This window comes from Platichthys flesus, chromosome 7 (assembly GCF_949316205.1).
Source record: "Platichthys flesus chromosome 7, fPlaFle2.1, whole genome shotgun sequence".
In the NCBI taxonomy this organism is placed as follows: Eukaryota; Metazoa; Chordata; class Actinopteri; order Pleuronectiformes; family Pleuronectidae; genus Platichthys; species Platichthys flesus.
The window spans coordinates 27,309,135-27,324,215 of NC_084951.1; the positions used below are offsets into that span (position 1 = coordinate 27,309,135).

Genomic DNA, 15,081 nt, shown 5'->3' on the forward strand with positions numbered 1-15,081 from the left:
CCACAGCGCCCCCACCAGGCACAAACAGCACATCCCTGTTTCTGGTAAATCACGTGACTGATCTCTGTTCTCTGGTCACATGACTCTGAGTCCTGATGCTCTGATCTGAGGACGGATCACACTGATGCTTTCATTTGTCTCGTTCAGGAGACTGAGGCTTCTTGTCCTCCTCGTTTGTCCACATTCCTCTGGTGTCCAACACAACACTACCTGCACAAACACAATCAAAGGTAAACAGTGATCACAATTTGTAATGTAACACACACACACACACACTCACACACACACACAATACAAATAAAGTGTGTACATTCACAGTAACACACGCTTTTTCATTCGGTTTTCTTATGAAGTCGCAACCAGAACATGTTTTGTTTTTCATGGCTGAATTCACACAAACTGTTTTGAGAGTGAAACTAAAATGAAAATGAACTTACATCTCTACTGCTCAGTTCACTGTGGTCCAACGGAAAATGCTCAGCAGTAGAATAGTGCTTCACACCTTTAAGATAAATAGAAACACGCTGATGGTTTATTGCCATGTTCCTCTAATGACACTCATCTCAGTTTGAAGTTGATCTGATGAAAGCCCTCAAAGTTAAGATGAGGAATGTGGCCATAATGGACACTCAATGTACTTTAGCTTCCTGTCTCGTTTTTCAAAATGCATATTTTTGTTTGTCCGGTCATGAAACACCTGTGTATCGATTCATGTGAAGATTGTTTCAGGGGGCGCTGTTGAGCCATTTTGCCACACCTATTTCAAATAACTCCAGAATTCGTACATATTCACCACTTTCTAAGTTGATAAGAATTTGAGCAAGTTAAAGCCTCAAAAAGCAAATTCATTTGCCTGAATAAAATAATAAAAATAATCCTTACAATTTCAAATGAGCCTCCCACTGTCTCCCACTGTTTGGTGCTCGGGCCCTACTAATATGACTAAATTCATAAGTAATAAAACAATGTTTCAACTAAATATCTTTGTACAACTGTTTATTGATTAGTGTCAGTGCTGGTTTGAGCCTCCAGGGGGCAACATGAGTGTTTTTAATAATCCCTCCTGTTGGTCTCTGGCCCTGGAATCAGCTTCACTAGGTTTCTATGACCTTCAGACATTTTCACATTTTATTTTATTGTGCACATTATTACAAATGACTGCCCAGACTACCAGAGGCTCAGCTGGTGACACAGGGAACTCACTTTTTATTCAAACACTTTATTCACAAAGTTTATAAAACAGTGACTCTGTGCCTTTACAGAGAAAATAACACTGATTAACACTTTTAAAAACATCTGAATAGTTTTAAAAAAGGATCAAGGCTCAGGGCTGTATTAAATCATCATTTAGAAAATGTATTTGTAAAATTAAATGTAAAAATACATTTAGGAATACAAAGATTCTTCACATTTCACCTGGTGAAAACGTACAGAGAAGCAGAAGTAACTCTGGAGGGAAGCCGGACCAGTCGGGGCCTCTTCATGATGAACTGGTTTACTTCACCAACTGGGAGCGATCACGTTTAATCCCTTCAGAGCCACTTCGAAGCCCAAGAAACAGGCCTGAGGGAGAGAGGAGGAGGGAGGAGCTTCAGTGAAGACAGATGTTGGACAGATGAAGGACAGATGAAGGACAGATGATGGACAGAGTCACTGCTCTTCAGACAACACAGGGACACATGAGAGGAGACACAGAGCGTGTTAATGAAACGAGAGAAGCTCAGTGTTACCGCGTTGGCAGGGAAGGCTCGGAGGAAGACGGGGTTGAATCCCTTATAGAGCGCTCTAGGGCCTTCCTCACGCAGCAGCGTTCTCAGGACGTCCACAAGACCTCTGTACTTCCCCTCTGCAGCTACACACACACACACACACAAACACACACACACAGACACACAACAAAGTTAGATGAAAGTAAACTCTCTCTTCCGCTTCCTGTACGTGAAGAGATTTCAGACATCAAGTGTGTGTACATGTTGTGTAGTTGGTGTGTGTGAAGCAGCAGCTGGTTGTTGGGTCCGACTCGTTCACACAAACAGGAACATGTGGGGACATCCAGGTGAGGGGCGGAGCCTGTGGAGCAGCAGGAGGCGGAGCCTGTAGAGCAGCAGGAGGCGGGACATGATGTATAAACTCTGCTGTGTAAAGATGAGCTGTTGTTTACAGCTCATCCACACAGGAGTCGGCCCTCATCACCAGAAGATCTGGAATCTCCTCGTGTTTCCAAGTTGATCATCGTCTTCTACGTGAACGACTCCTCTTCTTCATCCTGAGATGTTTGTGTTCTTCCAGTTTCACGTCACGTGTTAGAAACCTCATCAACACGTCCACTCGCTCACTGGGAAGCTTCCACACATTGTCCTGCTGGTTCCTCACATGGACTCACTCTGACATGTTACACACATTTCACCAGGAGACTGCAGGAGAAGATCCAGAACATGTCCAGAGACACTGACTCAGACATTAGTTCCCACATCCACAACCAGCAGAACATGTGAGGAACATGTGAGGAACATGGTGAGATCAGTATTGAGCATAATAATGAACATTTGGTTGTCGTCCCTCAGCAGAAGAACCAGGTGAGTTAACGTGCATGCAGCAGAGGACGTGTTGTGTATAAGGAGCTTCAGGTGGACTCAGACCTGTCTGGAAGTTGGACTTGAGGACGTCGGGGGGGAGAGCGATCGTCCAGTTCAATATTCCGGCGACGCCCCCGGCCAGGAGGATTCTGGGAGTGCTCAGCTGAGAAACACTTGAAACACACAGCAGTGAAATCAGAGGGAGGTCATCTGAGGTGTATCAGCTCTTTGTGTAATGTTAACACGGACACTGACCTTTGACCCTCAGGTGTCAGGAAGTGTTTGAGGTATTGATATGTGAGGAAGTAGAGACCATTAGAAGGCACGTCTGTGAAGCAGAGGAAAACCAACATGGCTGTAAATCCATGCTGCCCTTTGGACTCAAAGCTCAGAGCAGAGTAAGTTCACCTCTGATCAGAGTGAGCAGCGTCCCTTTGTAGACGCCGCGGAGCCCCTGCTCCCTGTAGAGCCGGAGCGCACAGTCCACTGGACCCGAGTACCGAGTCTGACCGCTGCTCGCCTGCACCTGGACACACACAAGACCTATCATCACCTTTTACAGTGGAGAGTACTGAGGAACCCAAGGCTGCATCCACACGGCTCGGGTTTAGTTTGAAAAGGGGCGTGTCCAACTGACTGCACGAGTGTTCTGGCTTCGTATCACTTTTAATCACCGTCCACTTTTAATCCCCTGAAAACACAAATCACGTGACCACTGACGCACACTGGGCCTGCACAAGTGGTGATGGAAACAGGAAGTAACTGGTTGTTAGCTGCAGAAAGAGCTCGGAGACAAAGGCTGTGACAGGAGCGAATCAGAGAAGGCCAGGACTGCAGAGAGCCAATCAGCAAGAGGTTGTCCCGCAGCCCGGCAGGTCTCAAACTCAAACGGGACCAGAGGAGTCTCCACAGCTCCTCACCTGCAGTAAACACTTGATCCTCTCTCCTGGAGCCACGATCACTGTGGTGAAGACGCCTGCCAGACATCCAGCCAGGAAGACCTGAGAGGGCCTGAGCACAAGAGAACAATGAAAAGGTCAGAGGTCAACGGATGAAAATATGGTCCAATAACACATTTTCCTGATGTCATTCATTTCTCAAAACTCCAGGGGCCTCCGTCGTGGTCCAGGTGGACGGAGGACTTCCTCCTCCTGCTCTGCTTGATGTCCCCCAGCAACAGAGCTGCTGGACACACTGACACTCAGGTTTATAACATGTGGATCGTTTGATTGATTTGATTGATTTGATTGATTTGATTGATTTGATTGATTTGATTGATTTGATTGATTTGATTGATCTGATTGATTTGATTGATTTGATTGATTTGATTGATTTGATCGATCTGATTGATTTGATTGATTTGATTGATTTCATCGATTTGATTGATTTGATTGATTTGATTGATTTGATTGATTTGTCACCCAGACACAATCCATCCTGCAGTAGGTTTGGAGGAATCGACCCGTTGGACTCTTTGTTTTGCGGAGATGGAGGACACATATGAAGCAGCTGAGAGAGGAGTCCAGTCATGAGGCTGAAATGCAACATGTCCTCTGAAGTGAGGTCCAGCTTCTATGAGGTACAGTAATTCATTCACTTCTGCAAACAATTCAAATAGAGCAAATGTCTCCAGCTTATTTGAATGAACCAATCCTTCCTCAGACTTTATTCTTCTTAGAGTCTGCATCGCCTGATTGAAGTGGCCCATTTCAAACTCAGGCTGTGATTCACTTTCATTGATGGGGCTGAAACTCTCCTGGAGAACAGGAAACACATGTGAGGAGGAGCTGATCTGAGCTCAGAGGCAGAACCACCAGGACGGAAGCAGCCAACACGTGTGTCACATTCTCTACACTTATAGATCGAGAGGCAGATGGGGTCAGAGGGAACAGGGCTGGTGGGGGGGCAGGGTAACGTGAGGAGGGGGGTGTACTGCAAATGAGCGAATGAAATCAGGGGGAGGACAACAGAAGGACGGATTTATATAGATCACTATTCAAGGTATTGTGTGTGTTTGTGTGTGTGTGTGTGTGTAATTGTGTGTGTGTAAATGTGTGTGAGTGTGTTTGTGTGTTTGTGTGTTTGTGTGTGTTTCACTAACGTTAGAAGTTGGCCAGGATCCGTCTGCTGGAGCTGTTTCCCCAGACCGAAGCCGAAGAAGCTGATGGCCATCATCGGAGCCACGCCCGCCAGCGGCGCCCCCATTCCCCTGTAGAGGCCGAGGATACCCTGAACACACACACACACACACACACACACACACACACACACACAAAATTAGACAAAACGGTGCAGCGGAGTGAGTTGATGGACAGGAAACATGTTTAGTCATGTGACCTTCATGTCATATCTCCATGTGGTTTGAACTCTTCTTCTGCAGAGGTTCAGTGTTTGTTCACTGATCACATGTGTGTGTGTGTGTGTGTGTGTGTGTTTTCACCTCTTTGGACACAGTCTTGCGGAAGCAGTCATATGTTCCTGTGTAGAGGACATACTGAGTGCAGGAGGCTTTGGGTTGTGTTTGTAGCCTCACCTGCAGAACATACACACACACACACACACACACACACACACGCACGCACACACACACACACACACACACACACACACACACGCACGCACAGTCACACACTTCTCAGAAGGAGGGGTTAAGAGATAAGGGCGCACCCTCCAGTGTCTTTGGTGTCCCTGATAAACAAACTGACAGTTAACTGGCACATTTTGAGTTTGATGTTATCAATGAATATTCTTTCTGTTTACAAATGTTAAAAACATGAATGATTTCATTGAAGTCCTTTGATTTGATTGTATTTGTGTTTTCTTTTTCTTTATAGTTATTACCACAGAATAAACACGTGAGGTGTTGAAGTTGATCTGAAGTTTTACAGACTCTTCTCCAGGAAGCTGCAGCTTGTTGACATTTTAAGCTGATTTATCACTAATCCTCTCAACCTCCAGCTGATCACTGACTTCATGTGATCCCAGCCTGCCACATACAGACAGTCTGTTATACAGTCTGTCAGTTATATACAAACACGTATATACACTCAGTCTGTTGTACTGTCTTATAGCTATATAGTCATATAGCGTCTGTTATATAGAGTCTGTTATACAGTCTGTCAGTGATATACAGTGAGTGATATACCTTGATGGTGTCCAGCGGGTGTCCAGCCAGCAGCAGACACGCTCCACCTACTCCTCCGGCCACGAAGTTCTTCAGCGGAGAAACTCTTGTTTCTTCCCCCATCTTCTGCACACATGGCCCGGTCCTCACACCGAGTCTCACCGGACAGTCCCCGGTCCTCACACCGAGTCTCACCGGACAGTCCCCGGTCCTCACACCGAGTCTCACCGGACAGTCCCCGGTCCTCACACCGAGTCTCACCGGACAGTCCCCGGTACTTACACCTCAGCTCCGCCTGTCTCAGCCTCTGTGTGTGTGTCTGTGTGTGGGAGGGATTGTTTGCTTGTCAGTTTGTGTGCGTGTGTGTGAGTGTGTGTGTGTGTGTGTGACGTCACAGTCCAATTGGATACTTTGTATACTTTGTGTTGAGTCGTGTCAGCTGATCCAGGAGAAACAGCGACATCTGGTGGTGAGGGGAAAAGATGAATCACAAAAAAGTGGAATTCTTGATCGATCGATCTTATAATACGGGTTTATGAATATTTTGTGTATATACATATATGTGTTCAATGTCTGTTCATGTTTACGTGTATTGTTGGCCTGTGTTGATTTAAAATTTGAAAGTAAATGTATTTTTTAATGTATATTTGACATTTGTATTAGTTTGAAGAAGAAGAACAAAATAATTTTAATACTTATTCATGTGTATGTTAAATAGTTTATTGTTATTTTTCTGGAAGTTTTGTTTTGTTTGAAACGATATTTACCTCAAGACGTTACATTTATTTTTCTTTAAAATAGAGAAGATATTAGAATACGTGTCCTGTACGTGCTCCAATGTTTGCTGTGTATTTTTTTTTGTTTAGAATTTTGTTTTCTTAACTTGAACAAATGTTAATGTACATTTTAACAGTACATGGAGGTTACATAAAACCATAGAGATGCTGTGAACCATAAAGACTTGATTTGAATTGATTAACAATTATAATAAATAATAATTAGTATAAGTTCTTATGTTCAAGTGTTTATGACACGTGATGAGGAAGAGGAGGTGGAGCTCCCTGGACTCGGTGACGTCACTGAGCGTTTGACAGCAGGCAGAGTAAAGATGGCGTCGTGTCGGACTCCGCAGCTCCGCAGCAGCGGCCTCCCCGCGGCTCTGGTCGTGTTTCTGGGCTTGTTGAGCGCACTGAGCGCGGGGAGCTGTGACGAGCAGGTGCCGCTGATCCTGTGGACGAGTGAAGGGTGAGATACGAAAAGAACGGCTAGCTGTTAGCCGCTGTAGCTAGCGGTTAGCCTCTGCAGCTAGCTGTTAGCCTCTGCAGCTAGCGGTTAGCCTCTGCAGCTAGCTGTTAGCCGCTGTAGCTAGCGAGCAGTTGTGTGTTTCATATAAACACAGCCTCTGGTTCGTTGTAACATATTGTTGATGATTGAGGACAGTTACACGTCACACTCGTAATCCAACATCCGGTGAGAACCGAGCTGTGACGTGATGAGTGACAGCTGTCATGTCACCTGAGATCTGACGTCAAACGGTCTACTTCTCTGTTTTTCTCTCTTCATGTATTTATTCGTTTATCTATTCATATACATCTTCATTTCAAGGTCATATTTACCCACAATGCACCTGCTGTAGACCAGCTAGGAGCCCTGCCCCCCCCCCCCCATTAACCATCCACCTCTCTACACCTGATAATTACCAATGAGCTCATTTAACTGACAAGTTTGAGAAGTCATTATTCGTTTAATAAAACAATTTCAAGAAAAAAATTAAATCAGAAAATGCTGAGTATCAGAGTGTTGTGTGTCTGTGAGTGTGTCTGTGAGTGTGTGTGCTCAGGTCATGCAGGTCACATGTTGTTGAACGGTTCCTGGTGTGTTTAAAGGAACTGGACTGTTTCTCCTCCAGGGTCTCTGCTCCTCCTCTGTCCCCCCCCACCGGGGGGCACATCGTGGGGCAGCAGCAGCTCGCCAGCTACCTGGAGAACGCTCTGAACGAGGGGCCGAGAAATGTGGTGCTGTTCCTGCAGGACAAGGTACAGACACACATGGTAGAGACACACATGGTACAGACACACTATCTGAGGACAATCATCACCTCCACCAAGGAGGTTCAGTTTCCATTAGTGTCTGAGTTGCTGCTTTCAGACATGAGCTGAAGACTCACTTCCAGGCAGGTGAACTCAGTGCTCTGATGGTTGTGGAGTTAACATTAAGAAACAAACAAAACGCAGGTGAAGGTGAAATCCAAGAGGAAAACAAAGTGGTTAAACTCACTGAGACACAGAGATAATGAAACGCTGTTGAATTCTTCTTCTTGTGTTTGTCCAGATGAGCGTAGAGGACTTCACCATGTATGGAGGAGCGTTCGGGAACAAGCAGGACAGTGTCTTTCCCAACCTCGAGGTGGGATCATGGTTTCTACTCCTCTGTTCATCCAGTTTGATTCCATACGACTGAGTCGGAGGAAGAAACTCATCTTGAACGTTTCCGTGTTGAAGGTTCTTATTCCTGTGTTGTTGTACAGAATGTGTTCTTCACTGTTGGGTTTTGTGTCTCCTGCGTCTCAGGGGGCTCTGAAGTCCTCGTCCTCCCCGCTGGTGCTACCTGCCGTGTCCTGGCCGGCCTCTAATGCAGTGATTGGTCAGCTCCAGGACCAATTAGAAACCTCCCCTCTGTACATGGACCCTGAGACCCTGAGTCAGCTGAGACTGAACGCCTCCTCTCCGGCCCTGCTGGTGTTCAGGCTGCCCTACGGCGTCGGGTGGGCACACGCACCGAGTCTTTCACCTTTATTATTCACTTAGAATGGTTATTTTATTATTTAACTGACATATTAAAAACCTTTGTGAAGATTGTGTCTCACAGTTTTCTCATCTGACTTTCTCTCAGGGCTGATCTGATGTCTGCTAAAGAAATTCTCAGTGGAAATGGTGAGTCTCGTAAACCATTAAAACCATTACTCTGCCTCAGCAGACTGGTTTGGTTCTAACTGATTTCATTCTTAGCTCCAACATTGAGTTTGTTGTTCATTAATATATTTAAATCTTTGAATTTTTATCACTGTCTTCTAAAGAAAACCCCTCTTTGTTTTTCCATCTCTTTCCTGATTGGCTGCTGGTGCATGTGTTGTCTTTCAGACGAGGTGATTGGTCAAGTGTTGAGCGTCATGAAGACCCAGTCGGTTCCATACACGGCCATTTACACAGCCCTGCGCCCCTCCCGGGTCAGTGAAGAGAAACATTTGAACCATTACATCTCTGATGTTTTTGTGATGAGCTGATTTGTCTGTTTCCTGTTGTTTAACCTGAATTCTTCCTTTTTATCTTGAGAAGCCTCTTGTAACAGTGTTTTTGAAACTTTCTGTATCAATAAGGTTTGTAGTTATTATTCATGTTCTGGTATTTGACGTCTGGGCAGGAGGCAGCGTCCCTCTCCGTGGAGGCCGGTGTGGGGGGAGGCCGCTCACTGCTGCAGGCCAGAGGAGGACACAGGGAGAGGGAGAGAGAGAGGGAGAGGCAGCGGAAGATCAAGGAGAAGGCGGAGACCTATGGTCCGGTGGAGTTTAAGGTGGAGTGTCTTGGTTACATCTTTTTACGGTGTTTGATTCCATCTTGGGTTTTTTCTAAGTCTGGAGAACAGGCTGAAGCCAACGAAGAGTCGATCTGTGAATGAGTGTTTGTTTCCCTCTGACCTCCTCCCTCGGTCTCCTCCTCAGGAGGGGGAGGACACCTGTATCCTCCTGTGGGCCAAAGGCCTCTCGGTGAGCATCCTGCGGAGCGGCCGCTGGGAGGATCACGACCTGACCCCGTCCACCTTCGGAGAGGGAGTCAGCCCAAAGCTCCACGGCTCCAGCTGCGACAAATCCAGAGCAAAGTAAAACCTTTCAACTTAAACCAGATCTGTCCTGATCGAGGTTTTCTTCAATCTATGTTGTTAAGGAGTAAAACATTTCCAATATGGATCAATCTGCAGATATGTTTATTTATAAATATGTTGACAAATTGTTCATGATTCCTGAGATGTCGTTATCAAATCCTTACGACAAAGAAATGTATTTAATTTTGATATTTTACTGTTTGAACATAAACTTTATTATAAACATATAGAAAACATTCATGTAGAACTTGAATTAAGAAAATGATTAGCAGATTAATAACTAATTAAGATGTTTGTCATAAAAAGTGGATGTTATCTGACTTGTTTTCATTTTCTCTTCGTCAGGTTGGTTCTTAGTTATGAAAACGTCCTCGGCCACAGCAGCTTCAAACTGATGTGAGTCTTTAATTCAAAACTAATGATATATAATGTGAAGGCTCCTCCACAAAACTTGAATCACTACGTATGTGTGTGTGTCTGTGTGTGTGTCTCTGTGTGCAGCTTCGCTATGAGCCAGCGTCTGTACAAGGTGTCTGCTCGCCGCTGGTTCACGCTGGACGCCGTGGAGCTGGAGTACGATGGAACCAGAGCCAGGTTCAACGGCAGCCGGAGCGTCTACGCCCCGGCAGAGTTCTCGTTCCGCTGCGAGTCCGTCACCAGCTTCCGGTGGCCGCTGCTCGTCCCGCACTCGTCCAAAGATCCGGCCAATCAGTGGAGGGTCTCTTTTGAAGATCTCCAGGTAAGATCTCCTACTATGTTATATTTCTGTCGTCACGCTATAAGATGTCCGGTTGAAGGATGAGTTGGAGTAAAGAGAAACTTTCTGTCCTCCACAGATTCAAGGCTTCAACGTGTCGGGCGGTGAGTTCTCGTACGCCAGCGACTGCGCCGGCTTCTTCTCTGCTGGCATCTGGATGGGCCTGTTGACCAGTCTGCTCATGGTCCTGGTCCTCACCTATGGGCTGCACATGATCATGCAGCTCCACACGATGGACCGCTTCGATGACCCCAAGGGCCCGGCCATCTCCGTCCCCCAGACAGAGTGACGTCCGTCCTCCTTCCTGTCCCCCACCCCCCTCACTGCAATGCTTCCTCTCCCTCCCTTTACATTCCTCTCCCCCCCCCTGTAGTTGGGCATTACACAGCATCTAGTGAAGTTGTCAGAATAAGAGTTTACTCATCATACAACATGTTTTAAAATGTGTGTCCTGAGACTGAAGATTCCAGTTTCCAGGTGGTTGGTGTTCGAGTTTCTCTGGAAGATAAAAACCTGGAGGAAACCTCTGAGCCGCCGACTGAACTAAACCAATATTCAGTTTGTTGAGCAGTTAGTGATTTAGTGATTTCTCTCTGAGGAGCTGCTGTGAAACTTCAAATGTTTGAATCAAATCAGAAACATGTTAAAAATCTCTCGTCCTCCTGAATGAGTTCTGTGTTGATTCTGTAAATCTCTCCAGAGCAGTGGAACATTTCCAAACATGGCCGAGTGTTTATCCTCCAGAGAAACTTGACCACGAGGTCTCAGACCTCCCTGGATCAATACGTCCGACATGAAAAGGGAAACAACTGTACATAGTGGGTCATAAATAACTTATAGAAGTGAAAAGTATTATGAAATGCTATTTATTGACGAGACTACCGTCGTTTGTGTGTGTTTACATTGTGTCTGTGAGTGAACCAGTGAAACGTAGTTATTGAATGAAGGGAAACACGATCAGAACAAATGATCCATCGATAATCTCCATTACATTCCGCTAAGTTTAGGTCAAAGGGACGAACTCGTGACATTCAGATTTATTTTATTTATTTATTGAAGAACTGAATAATCCTCATGGTTTTCTTACTTTTCAACAGGAACTTTGTTTCTTGACTTAAACTGATGACGTGCACTGAAATATGATAAATGTGAACTTTTAATTTATTTTGTGTTCTGTTGAATTGTGGTGAATATTAATAACATGAGGTTGTGAGTGTGGTCCTGTGTCGTGCTGCTGCTGTGACTCCAATAAAACATCTGTGAAAACAACTTGTGCTTCAGTTTCAGACGTTAAACTCAACCTGGAACAAAAACCTGTATAAAAACTATAAATACTGCAGAGCCATGTTCCTCTAACAGTCAGTGCAGTTCAGACTCGTATCAGGTCACTGACTAAAGTTACAAACAGACGTTCATGAACCAACAATTTGTTTTCTACTTGTTTTCTAAATTCTCTCGTCTGATATAGAATCCGGACCAATGAGCAGTGAGTGATACCAGTGGAAGTTTGAAGGTTTGACATTAACTTTCCAACTTGTCAAAGGTTGAAGTGAGGTCCACTGACGGCTGAGTAAATAAAATAAAAAGATCCTTCAGTCAATTATACATTACAAAGGCTGTTTTTTAAATTTTCATTTCATTTGTAAATCCAAGAAAAACAATCTGTGATGGACACACACAAACATACAAGAACACACTATCAATATTCTGGCCTTAGAACAAACAGTTACTGTAATAGACAATGAATCATCAGTATTCGAGGTTTCCAGTTGAGCCTCACTGGGCCTCAGCTCCTCAGTTATCCAGATCCAGGATCCCAGCAGGTAGAACCCGGACGCCCCAGTAAACCCTCTTCACTCTGCGGAAGCTGCCGTCCTGCACCTCACAGAGGTACGTTCCTGGAAGTATGTGTAAAGTCTGTTCATCATTTTTAATCTGGCTACACAGTATTTATACATATGTATATATATATACATATATACACAAATGCTTTCTATTTGTTATATTTCTTCATGCTTATGGTGCATGTTTACTTCTTTTCTTCAGTAACATTTCACTGTAGCAGGAAATATAACTTCTTATTTCTTTGTCTCTTAACTTACTTGGTCTTTGTATTGTCCTGTCTGTGATTGTGAGCAGCTGTGGTTTGTGTTTGTGTATTAATGTGTGTCTGTTAATCCACATCACATAGTTTGGACCAGTTTTAAAAGAAGAAGTTAATATTTGATCAATATTTCACTCACAGACAGAATCAGATCATTTTACAGTTTAATTAAACAGACACAAAATATTTTTTTACATCCACTTTGACTTCTGACCCAGAATGGAGTTGTGTTTGGGTTCTGTCACTGGGTCTGACTCTGGTTCCTGTGACAACATGTGTGTGTCTGTGTGTGTGCACAGGTGTGTTACCTGCGTCCTCCTCTCGGACCGGGTCCAGAATCAGCCGGTGCAGCTGACGAGGTTTCCAGCGAGCAAACAGAGAGTCGTCAGAGGAGATGATTCCTCGAGCGAAACGCCACGACACCCTGAAAACACTCTCCCTTTACTAACTGTTATTATCACATATAGAGATGTGTGTGTGTGTGTGTGTGTGTGTGTGTGTGTGTGTGTGTGTCCTCAAGGAAACACCTTCACAATTGTAATCCACTGAATTGATCAAATCTTGGTTCCAAATAGGAATATTAAGTATTTCTCTTTCACTTCTAACTAGATAAGCAACAATGAAAGCCAGGCACTCGGTTGGTTGTGATCTTTATCTTTGTGTATTTGTGTGTTGTGTGATCCGGTCCTGAGCTGGACTCTCTCCTCCTCTCTCACCTCCATGAGACCGACCCCATGGCCTTCATCACGTCTCCCAGGCAGTCGACCTCCAGCCTCTGTCCTGAGGTCACAGTCAGCGTCCGGAGGCCACACTGCCACAACTCCTGACACGTCACCTTGTGCACTCGACACTCCTCGGACACCTGGTGAGCACACACATCATGAGGGTGACCACACTGTGGGCTCTTCTCATCTGCTGCCTTCATCTCCTGTGTCTCTGAGGTACCTCCGTCCCATCTTTACTTCCTGGCTCCTCCTCCGTCGCTCTCTGGTCGTCTCTCAGCAAACACAGGGTTTGGGTTTTGAACCCCAGGCCACAGGTGGCGCTGCAGGGGGAGCTGTCGGTGACGACCTCCACCTGCTCCTCCGCTGCATCCTCCACGTCAGCTGAGCCCACAGGATGGAGGAGGAGGAAGAGGAGGAGGAGGGGACAATGAAGGCCTTCAGATGCAAGAAGCATTTCAAAGTTTGATGTTGAATCTGCAGAAAAGAAGAAAGTTTTTATTTCACTATTGAGTCCAAAGAGTCACTGTTATTATAAATGATGTGTTTTCATTAAATCACAGTTTTACACAGTGATGATTAAATTCCATTTCATTCATAATGTGTCATCTGCAGAAAGAACCATAAACATGACGAGGTAGAAACCTCCATAGATCTGAGATGAACTGTAAACTCACAACCTCTTCTTATACTTGAGCTTTCACCCTCATTACATATCCAGTTAATTGGACTGCATAGGAGCATAATGATAAACTACTTCACAATTACCTTAATTAAAACCTTATGATTAGAACAATGTACAGTTAGAGCCTCAACTAAGAGTCATGGATTGAGTGATGGAGAGAGGAGGAATGGGGGCCATAGGAAAAATGGAGCAGAGGGAAGGTGTGTGTGTGTGTGTGTGTGTGTGTGTGTGTGTGTGTGTGTGTGTGTGGGGTTATTAAAGGGAAACCTCTCAGTGTGAGAACGAGGTGCGGAGTGAGATCAGCTCAGCCGACACGTCGCCTCCTCCAGTTGAATGAGTCAATCAGACACATGGTGTGTCCATGCTGAAAACCAGGGGCTTGTGTGTGTCTGTGTGTGTGTGTGTGTGTGTGCTGTTACCACATGGATGTTCATGTGCCCTGGAGCTCACACATGTCAAACACCTCTGATCTGTGAATACATTTCAAGTGGGAAAGTTAAAGAGGAGATGAAAGAAGCAAGATGCTTCTGTTGTTCTAAATTAAATCATCTTACAAATATTAAAGGAACTTCAGTGTCCACTCGTTTGAATTGTGTCTCCGTGCTTTACTCTCCTCTTCTGGTTTTCAACCTCTTTGTGTCTCTGTCTGTTTTGCTTTGGTATACCCCCCCCCCCAGTCCACACAGAAGGTCGATGTGGATGAAGTGAAGCCAGCTGCAGAGTTCTAAACTAACAGAACTTTCTGAAGGAGTTTCTGAGGGACAGCAGATAAGAGAAGGACCTACCGTATCATGCAGGAGGTCCCCAGGGTGGGGGGGCTGATTGAAGACACACGTTATACAAATAAAGTTATTATTATTATTATTTATAATTCAAATTAGGAGTATAGGTAAATCTTTCAGATTTTGATCTTGTGATGACACATCTGAGTGTTTGTGGTAGAAATCTAGAGGGGCTGTGATGTCATCATCAAAGTCAAGTTGAATCCGTTCCTCCTCCTGTCTCCTGTCTTTGATCTGAGCTCAGGTGAGTCTGAATCCACTTCCGGGTGTCCACGCCTGTTCAACGTGACCCGGCATCGCACAACTGACCCAGACTGACCAATAGGAGAGCAGGACTGGAAATACGACACAGTTCACGTTCCACTAGAGACGACTGCTGCGTTCAAGTTCTGAGGGAAAACAGAAGCTTTGTCTCCTTTAATTGCAACCTGTATTTAAACACATACACAAGA

General features: G+C 45.0%; 3 protein-coding genes across 5 annotated transcripts; 1 reads left to right on the forward strand and 2 right to left on the reverse strand.

The window, feature by feature from the left end:
* Positions 1-1,178: 1,178 nt before the first annotated feature.
* On the reverse strand, positions 1,179-6,062 carry si:dkey-150i13.2 (mitochondrial carnitine/acylcarnitine carrier protein). 3 transcript variants are annotated; one of them, XM_062391426.1, is made up of 9 exons: positions 5,722-6,056; positions 5,017-5,109; positions 4,678-4,805; positions 3,497-3,587; positions 2,985-3,102; positions 2,832-2,904; positions 2,640-2,749; positions 1,731-1,852; positions 1,179-1,563 (listed from the first exon to the last, which is right to left on the reverse strand). In XM_062391426.1, the coding sequence occupies exons 1-9, from the start codon at positions 5,821-5,823 to the stop codon at positions 1,501-1,503; spliced, it is 900 nt and encodes a 299-aa protein (XP_062247410.1). In that variant the 5' UTR covers positions 5,824-6,056; the 3' UTR covers positions 1,179-1,500. The 3 variants fall into 3 exon arrangements, 1 of the variants encoding a protein (XP_062247410.1); XR_009921141.1 differs by having other exon boundaries at positions 1,536-1,563; positions 1,731-2,414; positions 5,722-6,061; XR_009921140.1 differs by lacking the exon at positions 1,179-1,563 and having other exon boundaries at positions 1,739-1,852; positions 1,971-2,749; positions 5,722-6,062.
* A 712-nt stretch (positions 6,063-6,774) lies between these two features.
* Positions 6,775-11,605, forward strand: atp6ap1a (ATPase H+ transporting accessory protein 1a). Its single transcript, XM_062391420.1, has 11 exons — positions 6,775-6,945; positions 7,610-7,736; positions 8,032-8,106; positions 8,271-8,464; positions 8,593-8,633; positions 8,841-8,926; positions 9,121-9,270; positions 9,419-9,576; positions 9,925-9,975; positions 10,081-10,318; positions 10,416-11,605. Exons 1-11 carry the CDS (start codon positions 6,809-6,811, stop codon positions 10,623-10,625), a joined length of 1,467 nt encoding a protein of 488 aa, XP_062247404.1. The 5' UTR covers positions 6,775-6,808; the 3' UTR covers positions 10,626-11,605.
* A 348-nt stretch (positions 11,606-11,953) lies between these two features.
* Positions 11,954-14,932, reverse strand: tmem81 (transmembrane protein 81). The gene is made up of 6 exons (XM_062391444.1): positions 14,633-14,932; positions 14,267-14,317; positions 13,386-13,639; positions 13,157-13,302; positions 12,749-12,864; positions 11,954-12,234 (listed from the first exon to the last, which is right to left on the reverse strand). Exons 3-6 carry the CDS (start codon positions 13,617-13,619, stop codon positions 12,131-12,133), a joined length of 600 nt encoding a protein of 199 aa, XP_062247428.1. The 5' UTR covers positions 13,620-13,639; positions 14,267-14,317; positions 14,633-14,932; the 3' UTR covers positions 11,954-12,130.
* Positions 14,933-15,081: the final 149 nt, after the last annotated feature.